This window comes from Dasypus novemcinctus, chromosome 12 (genome assembly GCF_030445035.2).
Source record: "Dasypus novemcinctus isolate mDasNov1 chromosome 12, mDasNov1.1.hap2, whole genome shotgun sequence".
Lineage (NCBI taxonomy): Eukaryota > Metazoa > Chordata > Mammalia > Cingulata > Dasypodidae > Dasypus > Dasypus novemcinctus.
In genome coordinates this window covers 100,173,763-100,187,100 of record NC_080684.1, presented here as the reverse complement: position 1 = coordinate 100,187,100, position 13,338 = coordinate 100,173,763, and the positions used below count along the sequence as shown (strand labels likewise).

Sequence of the window (13,338 nt, the reverse complement as noted above, 5' to 3'; positions counted from 1 at the left end):
TTGAGAAATCTGTCCTAGGAGATGAGTATAAGAACATCCACAGCAGCAATGCTCCTAAAAGCAAAAATCTGACAACAACCCAGATGTCCATCAAGAAAAGAACAGGCAAATTAATATGGTATAGTCATATAATATGAACCTATGAATCACAACTGCCCAAAACAACATGGGGAAATCTCAGAAACAATGTCAAGTTAAAAAAGTTAGAGAAGGGTATTTACTATATGATTCCATTATATAAAGGGCAAGAACCGACAAAATGAAACAACATATTGATTCAGGATATACAGACAAGTAGGTAGATATAGCAAGAATATAGAGAAGGAAGTGGCTGTGGCTCAAGCAATTGAGCTCCCGTTTACCACATGGAGGTCCCGGGTTTGATCCCTAGGAATCTCCTGGTAAAAAAAAGAAAAAATACAGGTGTCCCAGACCTGCATGGAGAGATGCAGGCCACCACACCATGAAGCGATGTACCAAAAAGACGACACAACTAGAAAGGGGGGGAAAAAAAGAATATAAAAAAAGAAAAGGGATGTTAACACAAGACTCTCATTAAAACTTACAATATAAAGGCCGACATCCCATACACTCCATAAATTGACAATTATAAACACTATAATATATGTTACACTTATGAGGACTTCTCTAGTCTTCTCTTAAAATGATTTAATGTTTCCCCTTCCCCTCCCCCACTCTGCTATTTTTGCTGTCTGTGTCCATTTGCTGTGTGATCTTCTGTATCTATTTCTCTTTTTTATCTTCTCTTCTCAATTTTCCTCCTCTAGGATTCACCAGGACTCGATCCTGGGGACCTCTGATGTGAAGAGAGGTTTCCCGTCACCTGCGCCACCTCAGTTTCTGGTTTCTGCTATGCTTCATTTTGACTCTCCCTTTCCTCTCTCTTTCGCTATGTCATCATCTTGCTGAGTGACTCACTTGCACAAGCACTCAGCTCACCACGTGGGCACTTGCATGGGTACTTGGCTTATCGCACAGGCACTCGGTTCGCCACACAAGCACCCACGTGGGCACTTGGCTTGCCGTGCAGGCATTCGGCTCACCACGTGGGCACTTGGCTCACCACGCAGTCACTCAGCTCACCAAGCAGGCACGCTTTCTCTTCTTCTTTATCATCAGGAGGCCCCAGGGACAGAACCAGGGTCCTCCCATATGGCAGGCAGAGTTCTTATCCCTTGTCTAGTCTTCTTGCTCAACTTCTCCATTCTTCAGATTGTACATATACTGCCTTTCTCCAATGAATACAAAAGAACTAGAGCAACTCCAGGCTCCTGGCAAATAGCTGTTCCTACCTGAGATGCAGAGTAATTAAAGTGCAAATTTTCACATTTCCTGTGGCAGGGAATTAATTATTCTGGTTTAAAACTTCAATTTCCAGCTGGGTTGGAGAAAGTGAAGCTCTTGTTGGAGTCAATATGGCATTTAACTAAGCATCGCAGGTGCAAAATGACACTATTTTAAAAGCAAGACAAATGCCTGCTAGAAAATATTACTTTCTGAATATTCAAGTACTAGGAGGAAAAAGGCAGTAAGAAAACACCAAAAGCTTAAAATATTTGTAAATAAATCTTACAAAGAAGTTTTGATATTTCTATGTTTACATGACATATTCTTCCCGATAAAGTTGTTAAAATGGTTGTATAATTTTTATTATTTATTTACTTACATTATTTCTCAATGTTCATATGCTTTAACCCAGAGATTTTGTTCTGGGAATCTAAATTTAGAAATAATATTGGCAAAGATTTATGTATATGAATTTCTCTGTAGAATTAATTATAACAGTGGAATATAAGACATAGTTTAATATCCAATAATAGGAGAAAAATGTTTAAGTAAATCAAGATAAGTCTACATGATGCCATCATTAAGAACGAACAACAGGAAGACTATGTAGTAACAGGAGAAAATACTCATGACACAAAAAACAGCAGTTATCAGGTCGCGGACTTGGCCCAGTGGTTAGGGCATCCACCTACCACATGGGAGGTCCGCGGTTCAAATCCTGGGCCTCCTTGACCGGTGTGGACCTGGCCCATGCGCAGCGCTGATGTGTGCAAGGAGTGCCGTGCCACGCAGGGGTGTCCCCAGCGTAAGGGAGCCCCATGCACAAGGAGTGCGCCCCATAAGGAGAGATGCCCAGCACGAAAGAAAGTGCAGCCTGCCCAGGAATGGCACCGCACACACGGAGAGCTGACACAACAAGATGACGCAACCAAAACAAACACAGATTCCTGTGCCGCTGACAACAACAGAAGCGGACAAAGAAGATGCAGCAAATAGACACAGAGAACAGACAACAGGGGTGGGGAGAGGGAAGGGGAGAGAAATAAATAAATAAATTTTAAAACAAACAAACAAACAAAAACCAGCAGTTACCATGGTAAAATAGTTACCATGACTATGTGAAAAACATGCCTGTCCATGGACAAAGTCTGAATGGGAGTTGGGGTGTATGGGGGTGGGGATTCTAGAAGAATTTTCTGCCCACTATTCAGATTTTCAGTGTGGTTACTATACTGTTTTATTATTATTATTATTTTTAAATTAAGCTACCCAGCAACTCTGTTTTTTAAAATATAAAAATGGGGGGGGGAAGTTTTGGGTCATTTTTGTTACTAGAAAGATATATGGGATGTATAACATGGGATTGTACCACACAGTGAATGAACCCTGTGGTGGCCAAGGATTGTGGTTAATAATACAAATATAAGAATGTTTTAAAGATCTATAGCAAAAGTAGATCACTAGTACAAGGCACTAATAATAGGGTGGTAAATGGGGGAAAATGCACCTAAAGCAAAATATGGACTAACAGTAATATTTTAACATTTTTGTGTCAATTCTAATGAAGGTATCAATGTTATTGAAGTGTTAACAATGGGGGATGTGGTTATGGGAATGTTGCTATATAAATCATGTTCTACCTGTCAGTTAACATTACCCTGGTAAGAAGGTAAAGGTGAGACACGGCTAGGTGTCTCGACAGACACCTGGGAATCAAAATTTAGAATTAACATGGGGAAAGATTTATTATTAAGAATTTCTCTGCAGAATTAATTATAACAGTAGAGTATTAGACATAGTTTAATATCCAATAATAAGGGGGAAATGTTTGAGTAAATCTTGAACATTGTATAGCTACATACTTCTATGGGATAGAAATGTGTCCTTGTTGCCACAGGTATGTTTTCTGGATAGACAGAGGCCCTCACAGAAGCTAACAAAATATTAAACTTCCCTTTTGGGGAAGTCCTGCTACTTTCTCAATTAACATGGCCAAAAGCTCTGCAATATATAAGCCTTGCCTAATAGAAAACAGGCTAATAAGCCAAACTCACTCTTAATGTTTACACTTAGGAATCCTATTCTTGTAATAATGAAACTAAGCCTAATTATACTTAATGTCTTAGAGTTACCCCCTGAAAACCTCTTGTTATTCAAATGTGGCCTTTCTCTACAAATAAACTCACCACCTCCCCTCCAACCAATGTGGGGCATGACTCCCAGGGATGCACCCCCCACTGGGCACTGAAGGATTATTACTAAGTATTAATCAGTGTCACATTTGAAGAAAGACTTTGATCAAAAGTGGTAAATATTAAATAAAATAGAGTTTTTATGGCTAAGAGATTTCAAAGTGAGTCAGATAGTCATTCTGGAGGTTATGCTTACAGTGGTCTCAGCCAGACTTCATGAACTGCCATAGTAAACAAAACCTCAAACCGATGTGCTCCTGAGGCCCGGGATATCCAGACACCACAGGCAAGCCACACAGTCTTGTGGAGTTAACGCCTCCTCGGCGGGCTCTTTCTGGGAATCTATGAAAAGCTATTTTCCCCAATATAACAGAGCTATACTCATTTATAAATCCCCTAATCATGATACTTTTACTTTTTTTATTTGAATCTATAACTTTTAAGTGTATTTCTCAGAGACTTAAAAACCTTTGGATTGTTCCTATGCTGGTTAAGCCCTAAAAACCAGCAGAAATAAGGCCAACTAACTTCTACTCTCCAGTTCTTTAGGCTTGTCCTAGACAACTAACAAAATTATGATGAAGAACTAGCCCCATCCCAAAAGCAAGGAGTATCTTCAACTGCATGCAAAAAATTCCATTCCTCTGACCCATAATATCTACATCTCTTCCCAGCCTGAAGTACTGAAGTAGAGGATACATTGTTCCAAATCCCTCAAGACTGAGCAATGAACAAAAATAAGGGGAAGTATAACCACTGACCAAAGCAGATTTACTGTTATTGCAGTTATTATCTTGTTAACTGAGCAACCTGTAACCTTGATATAAAAAATAAGTTTTTAAATAAAAAATATGGAAACGTGAAAAAGGAAGATTCCATTGTTTAGTATCCTGCCTTCATTATACATTAAATAGATGTTAACTGAGTTTTGCTAAATAAGCAAATTTTAAGAATATGCAGATTCACAAGTACCTTTTTTTAAAAATTCAAATAGAGCAGATAAGAGTTTTGGCATAAAAAGATTTGTGGCACCTAAAAGTCTCAAGATTAATTAAACAACACTTTCCTAACAACTACACTTTCAAAATTTTTCTAAAGTATCTCAACATATATCTACCGAACTTAAAACATAGGTCATGCATAGTTCTAAATGCTCCGGATCCAGCAGTGAACAAAGCAGACACAGACCCTGCCACTGGGATGCATATTACATAGGAACATAGGAAGAAGAAAGCAGGCTAAAGAGGATGTGGAACAACAGCAGGGGTGATGGCGGCATCTGGGAAAGCCGCTCTAATAAGGTGGCACTGAAGCAGAGCACTGAAGGAAATAAGGACTGAGCCATGCAGCAGTCTGGAAGAGTATCTCAGGGGTTTGAGAGGACTGAACATATGGGGGAGTAGTAGGATATAGGGTGGTGGTGGGGATTCTTTTTTTAAAGATTTTTAATTTTTTTTATCCCTTCCCTGCTCCCCCCACCCCAGTTGTCTGTTCTCTGTGTCCATTCGCTGTGTGTTCTTCTGTGTCTGCTTGTATTCTTGTCAGCAGCACCCGGAATCTGTGTCTCATTTTGTTGCGTCATCTTGCTGTGTTAGCTCTCCGTGTGTGCAGCACCACTCTTGGGCAGGCTGCACTTTCTTCACGTTGGGCGGCTCTCCTCATGGGGTGCACTCCTTGCACATGGGGCTCCCCTACATGGGAAACACCCCTGTGTGGCATGGCACTCCTTGCGTGCATCAGCACTGCACGTGGGCCAGCTCACCACAGGGTCAGAGGGCCCTGGGTTTGAACCATGGACCTCCCATGTAGTAGGTGGATGCCCTATCCATTGGGCCAAATTCGCTTCCCATGGTGGGGATTCTAATCAGGAAAAGCCTCAAAGGCCACAGTAAGAAATGATTTATATTCTAAGTGAAAAAGGGAGCCATGAGACAGTTCCAAGTAAAGAGGTAATATTATCTAGCTATGCTTTAGAGAAGTGCTATCCAAAAAATGTTTTAAAGGAGTGTAGAACAGGGAACCTAGAATTCTTTTTAGGAAGTCATTCCTGGGTGGGTGGGTTATGTATATAAGTATGTATTAGGAGGTATGGGGGAGTGAACCCAAGGACCTTGTACATGGAAGCAGTTGTTCAATCACTGAGCTACATCAACTCCCCAGAACTTTTAGAGGTAAAAATGTTCTATACCTGCACTGACCAAAACAGCAGTACTTAACCACATGTGACTTTTTACATTTAATAAACATTAAATGTAAGTAAAAATTCCATTCATCAGTTGCAGTAGCCACATTTCAAGTGCTCAACAGCCACAGGTGCTACCATATTGGACGATGCAGTTTCCAAGTATCAGGTCAACTTCTGGGTAGGTAATATAGGAAACTGTTGAATGAAGCAGGGCAAGGACCAGTCAGGAGGCCATAGCAATAATCTAGGAGAGGAACGGTTGTGGCTTGGCTGGGGGTTGGAATCAGTGTAGGTGGTGAGAAATGGTTCAATTCTGGATAAACTTTAAAGGGAGGATATGTGGTTGTACTGAATGTGAACTGCAAGAGTGAGAAGAGTGATGAACAGTGCTGAGAACTGTGGTCTACACACTTCTAAGAGGCTGTTTTTGGAGGAGAGTATGGGATGGAATCAAAAGTTCAGCGTTGGACATGTTAACCTAAGGCATGCCTATTTGGCAAATGAGAAAAGACATTCAGCCGTCTGGGGAATTGAGACGAGAGACCTGGGTTGCAAACACAATTCTGGAACTGTCAGTATTTAAAGACATCCTACTGGGTAAGATGGCCTGGTAGTGGCTATTGATGGTGAAGAGAAGAGGTCTGAGTGATTAACTGTGTCAAATGCTGCTGATGTATTAAATGAGATGGGAATGGAGTAGAGACCACCATATTTGGCCACACAAAGATCATCAGTGACTGTTACGAGAAGGTTTTAATTCCCACTGCACTGTCTTACCTGGACTCCTGTATTAGCCTCATAATTGGTCTCCGTTGGTCTTGTTCTGCCTCTCAAACATGTCCTCTATATCGCTGTCAGGGCCAAGGATCCAACCCAGGACCTCACATGCAGGCAGCTGGTTGTGTTCAATCACTGAGCCACATCGGCTCCCCTGAGTTGATTTTTTCGTTTATTTGCTTGTTGTTGTTGTTGTTTTATATCCCCCACCTTGTGGCTTTTTGTGTGCTGTCTGCTCTGTGTGTCCATTTGCTGTGCGTTCTTCTGTGTCTGTATTTATTTATTTCCACTCTTCCCTTGCGGCTTGCTTGCTGCCCGCTCTGTGCGCTCGTCTTTGTGTTTTTTGTTTCTTTTTTTCTTGCTTGTCTCTCTTTTTTTGTTGTTGCATCACCTTGCTGAGTCGGCTCTCTGCGGTGTTTGTGGGCGAGCCTGCCTTCACAAGGAGGCCCTGGGACACGAACTCAGGGCCTCCCATATGGTAGATGGCCCAAGTGATTGAGCCACAGCCACTTCCCTTGTTGTTTGGTTTTTGTTTTTAGGAGGCACCAAGGATTGAACCAGGACCTGCCCATGTGGGAAGTAGGCGCTCAATAGCGTGAGCCACTTCCACTCCCTGGTGTTATCCCTCTAAAACATAAATTTTCCTGTATCACTACTCAACTCAAAAATAGTGCCTAATGTTCTATCACTAATAACAGTAATAGCCAAACTTTGGGGTGCACATAATAATCTCTTGGAGGGTGACTAGGAATTACATTTTTAAACTGGCACCCCAGATAATGGTCACTGACCATACCCACAAGCACCAGCTTGTAGGATAAAGTCTAAACTCCTTGGTAAGACAAAGCTTTTTCAAAATTGGTCCCAAACTTCCCAGTTAGTTTCTTCCCATTCTACTCTAGAAAGCAAACATGCTTCCACAAAATCAAATTAATTATTCTAACAAACTGCATCTCCCCAAACCTCCCATGTTGTTCCAGATATCACTGTCCCTTGCATGTGCTGCTTCTGCAGCTAAGGAAGCATCTTTAATTTGTGCCCAGCAAGTTCTCATTCTTCAAGACCCAATTCAAATGTCACTGCTAGTGTGGAGCCTTGAATGACTCCACAAACTCTGCAACTTCTATACGATATTCACCATACAGTATTCCAATTATTTGCTCAATGTTCTGCTATCGCCCCCTTCCTCACCCTGCTTCACCAACACCAAGAGACACCAAGAGGCTAGGAAGGGAGAGATGTTGTTTTCTACATCTGGGTGTCTCCAACACAGTGCCTGGCACATGCAAGACATTTGAAAACCATGGAACGAATGTCAGCCTGAAACCCAGGAATGTTGGAAAGCACTCCAAGAGTTAAAAAGATGCTGCCCTTGTGGAGTGCTGGGGACACTAGGAATGGCTCTGTCTAGGGGACATATCATGAAGTAGGGCATGAAGGATGACTGGAACTTGGCAGGAGAGAAAGGGGGAAGAGAAAGAAGCTCAGGGGACAGAGTCCCAGACTCTCACGCAGGACTGTGTAGGAGGAAGGGAGGTGGGGCAGGATTCGAAATCTAGATTATGGTCTCAAAAAGTATTTTAGGTCTCTGCCTTAAAAAACCTTTCAGAAAACAATACAACAAAAAGTGACTGCTTATTATCTAATGGTTGGATCTAGTACATTCCCTACTCTCTTTCACAGGATGAGACAGACTGAAAACTTTTTTTGACGATGATGATTTTACTTATTTTTTCAATCTAAAAATATTTTAATTTTTAATAACACTTTTTAAAATTAAAGTTAATGGGTCACATAGTTAATGGGTTGCATTAAAAAAAATAAGCCCATATAACCCACCCCCATTTTTGAAAAGTGAATTTTTTTGAAAATACATACATTACAAAAAAGGTTATGTTATAAAAAACATAAGAGGTTCCCATAGATGAAAACTCTTAATATTAGCTTATTAAAGTAACATTCTAAGGAGAATAAGGTTACACACTGAATCCTTGCATAGGGTATCAGTGTTTACTCTGCTCCTCAGAGCTGTTTACTCACAAAGAGGTATGAGGGAGAGTGGGTAGTAGGATGGCACAAATCTCTCACTTTTACCCTCAAATCAACTTGTGGTCCTTCTCCTACTCAGAAATGGACCTAAAGGGTTTCCCTTGTACACAATGGACTGTATTCTACACATAGCTGCTCTATGAATAAGATTTAATGCGGAGTCACAGCCACTTTATTAGTTCTTTTTTTTTTTCCCAAAGGTTTTTTTAAATTATTTATTTATTTCTCTCCCCTTCTCCCCCTCTCCCCTCAGTTGTCTGTTCTCTGTGTCTATTTCCTGCGTGTTCTTCATTTGTCCGCTTCTGTTGTCAGTGGCACAGGAATCCGTGTTGCTTTTTGTTGCGTCATCTTGTGTCAGCTCTCTGTGTGTGCGGCACCGTTCCTGGGCAGGGGCACTTTCTTTCACACTGGGTGGCTCTCCTTACGGGGCGCACTCCTTGCACTTGGGGCTCCCCTACGCGGGGGATACCCCTGTGTGGCACGGCACTCCTTGTGCACATCAGCACTACGTGTGGGCCAGCTCCACACAGGTCAAGGAGGCCCAGGGTTTGAACCGCAGACCTCCCGTGTGGTAGATGGACACCCTATCCACTGGGCCAAGTCCACTTCCCACTTTATTAGTTCTAAAACCACCACCTAGAGTGTCTAGTTAAGTGTTTTGGCATATCCCTCCTCAACATTTGTCAAAAGTATCAAGAACCTGGCAATTCTTCTGTTTTATTTGATGGTGTATCCTCAAGGACAACCAACTTCTGAAAGTTGACACATGAGAACGTATAAAATAGTTTTAATTATATACAGTTTTAAAAATAGTATTGGAAAAATAATTAGGAGATCTAAAAGGAAAATAATTGTAACGCTTTGCCAGCAAGATATAATTTGAAAATAGATTTCACCTGTTCAAAAACTCTCACTCCCTGGCATCTGGATTTTTCACATTTTAGACTGGTAACTGTAATTTTTTTTATGTCCACAAAACCAGTCAATTAACAACTGATAGCCACCTGCCAGGTCTTTAATTCTGAATGCTGGAAACATAAAATTGCTTACCTGGGGGGAAATAAACTGGGGAGGCACTTGTGCCCGGAGATTAGGAGAAGAATTTAGTGGCTGCACCGGTGTGTGCATACCTCTCGATTGTGCTGTGCTATTTCCAAACAAACCATGATTGCCACCCTGTAAACATAACAGCAACAGTCAGGTTTTTTGTTAACATGAGAGAAATGCAAGTAAGAACCAGTTCAGGCTTTCTATTCTGCACAAGAATTATGTACTGCGTTCCAGGGAATTAGAGAAACTTATAAGGAGACGTTCCCCATCTTGGAACACTCAGAAAAAATATCCAAATCGAATCATGGACTTATCATCATTACCCCTGCAGTTTGATGCATTCTATAAACCAAAAGGATTAAATTTAGTCAAACATTAGAATAAGCACTAAACTCTGTTACTTAAAAGCATAGGCAATATAAACATTTACTTCAACTACTCTGTTTCTTAAGATATGGGTTTACCAAGCTTATTCACAAATCTTATGAGTTCCATCTTGATTCATTTTACTTACAGTAAAAATGAGGGCCCATGAATGATATCAATTGTAAAAGAACACCATGACATTAACTCCTCTAAATTAGTTCAATCATAAAATCACTGCCATCCAACTGTGAGCCTTGATGCGTGAGGACCCTGCTTTAGATCTGGACTCGCTTTCTTATTCTGGGTAGCTTAGTCCCCCTCTCTGCTATTAATAGATTAGGAAATCTGAATCAATCACTCAGTAGGATAAAAAAGGAAGAAAGGGAAAAAGTGAGAAGGGTTGCCAAAACAGACATGCTCACCTGTAACTTCTTATTCAAATACATAAACATCACAGTCTAGTTAAGAGTAAGCTTAACTCCCTGGTTTCTGGAGGACCAAATTCACTGGGATATTTCTAGATTATTCTAATCAGAGAGCTAAAGAAAGCCACTCTGGACTCTATGATGGCCCTTCCTTTCTGACTTGTTTCCAGAAAAGTCCTTCAGCAAGAAACCATAGCTGATAAACTGACACTGTGTTCGCTCTACCTAAGGGTCTACTCTACCCCACCTTCACTGGGTCTCTTCAAGGCCCAGCTCAGAGGTCATCCTCAGTAATGAAGTTTTTTCCCAAAACCTTCCTTGTTTCCCACTCAAATTAACTATGTTCTCAAAACCCTTTAAAACTCTTTGATCGCATCAAAACATATTAAAGTTATTTCCTAGCCTGTCTTTCCACCACCACCTTAATAACTTCTCTCCTCTTTGTCTTTCCACAACTGGATAAAGCCCTGGTCTGTAGGATGAGCACATCATTTGCAACATACACTTGAAAATGTCCCACCGAACATCCTCAGCAAAAACAGCTGAACCATTGCTTATACCAAATATGTATACTCTGAACTGAAGCCACCACTATCATCTTATTCCTGGGATGGGGATTAAGGTAATAATTTTAAAGAAAAACTTTGCAGTGGCATCATTAAATTCTAGAACAATAAAGGTATCTTGATGGTTTCATGATTGAAAAATGGATTATGGAACTGCTGTCAGAAATTTATGAACTTTGAAAATAAAAATGATTATGAACATAAGGTGGAAGGGCAATTAAAATCTCTGTATATCTCATAAAAGAAAATCAAAGATCCACCATGAATTTTACGTCTCCCAAAAAACTGTTTAAACATGAAAAGACCTTTAGCCCTAGAAAATCTAGCATCTCTACTTTTCTGGTCTTCCTAATCAAACTCTCACTTTTTAAGATGCAATGGCTTAGCTCTAACTTTTCTGAGATTGTGGTAGTTTGAAGTTGGTTATTGATCATTCTCAGGAAAATAGAAATCATTAATTTCACTGAGAATATGCTAAGATCTTTCTCACTTATACTTTTCTATTAAAGTAATGACCTTGTTGTTAGATACCAACTATTCATGGACTGGTCTTTATAAGTGGCAGGGTTTCCAGCAGTTAAAGTCTTTGGCAGAATCCATGTTTTGACAGGTCCAAAACAGCTTTGTGAGGGTAATTTTAAATTTCAACCTTTCTGTTGATAAGTACTCAAAAGAATTTACTTTCCTTTGTTTTTGTAAAGCCTCACCCTACTTTCCTATTTACAGTAAATTGATTCCATGCCTAGCCCTCCACCAAAGGTTTTAGATTTTCATAATCAAGTGTCTCTAAAGTCATACAAAGCACTTTTCTATGTGAAATGGATAATAGTAAAGTAAGCCAACAGGAGTCTATCAAAACAAACAAACAGACAAACCACTTCCCATTCCTTCCCTATATTTTAATATGGGATTTTAGCATCGAAAGCTGATAATCTCCTTGGCTCAGATGCGGCTATCTTGCACAGTGACAGTTTAAGTGGCAATAATTTAGGTCCTGACATTTTCTTTGGATTATATTTAGAAAATAGGAAAATGATAATCAAAATGGCATATATGTTAATGCTGGTTTATCTGTCTATTTCTAAAGCTTTATGGTTGTATGGGAGGCTTTTGTGAAACCTGAGCCCTCACAGTTATTGGTAATATTTAACACAGAAAAGTATGTAAATTAAAAACAAAATTACCAACTGACTGATAACTTCTGTAATTTGGCAAATCAATACCATACACTTTATTTTACTTTAAATTATGAAATACAGTACATTTACACTATGAAAACAGACTGAAAAAAAAGCAGGTCATTTCTGGGTAGAACACGTGTACCAACCTATTGGGCTTTGGGCAATCCACAGATTAAAAATGAAGAATGACCTTTTCTTAGAGTCCGGTGCACCTAGTTGTGCTATTCTAGTATATTAAAGTTAATGTACCAATAGCATTTGATAATTATGTAGCCCTGGATTCACATTTATAATCACCATTAACCAAAAGAGTTTTTTGACTATTTTACATTTTCTGTATCTCAATGCAAAATAAAGAGCCCTCCCTCACACACAGATAAAACTGTTTTTCTCTGTTTATGTAAGTAATATATATCCATGTTCTTCATGAAAGCATTAATTAAAAACAGTGAAATATAAAGAAGAAAACAAAAAATCATCTATAAGTCCCAATCTAGAGATAACCAATCTGGATACATGGACATAACATAATCCAGTTTTAAAAAAATGTTCTAAGGCAATAATTAGAAAGCATTTGGAAGGCCTATATGCAACTTGAAGACTAAGGGAAAAGGTGATGTTTTATATCTTCCTGTAGTTTATATGCGAAAATCATCATATGAAAACAGAGTGGATGAGGTAAAGACTGTAAAGACAAGTGAGTGGTCATAAAACTATGGTAGGAGAGCAGTCAACTTTGGAATCATTATCACAATGAACTGTGACTCCAAATTCCTTGTTTCCAAAGCATAAACTACAATAAGAGCTCCTGTGGCTGGAGACACAACCCTGCTACATTAGCCTCAGTCCCAGGAAAGTGAGGAGGCATCACTCCACCAGCCCTGCCAATTCTGTTTCTATTGCACAGCTCTTCCTTGGAGGACCACCATATCTGACCCTAGGAAAGAAGCTGTTCCAGGCCGAATGAAACACTGTCAAGTTTGAGCATTATTTATTCCTCCCAAAACGTCATTATCTTACATTGCAGTTACCTTTCTCTGGGTAATTATCATATTTTAAGCTTAAAGACATTAGATTTTAAAATGCTGTAACCCTCTGATGCTTAATCTTATTAGTTTTGCTGTTTTTTGAATTTTCAGTTTTATTAGAATGAAAAGACCTCAAAAGTATTATGTGCCATTCAACCTAATGTTAAAAATAGCAAATATTTTACTACATTAGGTTATAAAAAGGTACCTA

At 39.7% G+C, this 13,338-nt stretch overlaps 1 protein-coding gene across 19 annotated transcripts in view; it reads right to left on the bottom strand.

The window, feature by feature from the left end:
- Window positions 1-13,338, bottom strand: part of TNRC6B (trinucleotide repeat containing adaptor 6B) — a 283,298-nt gene that overhangs the window by 24,255 nt on the left and 245,705 nt on the right. For all 19 annotated transcript variants that reach the window (XM_071218713.1, XM_058309155.2, XM_058309161.2 and 16 more), the window contains one exon: window positions 9,562-9,687. In XM_071218713.1, coding sequence (XP_071074814.1) covers window positions 9,562-9,687 — 126 coding nt within the window. The remainder of the gene's footprint in view (window positions 1-9,561; window positions 9,688-13,338) is intronic.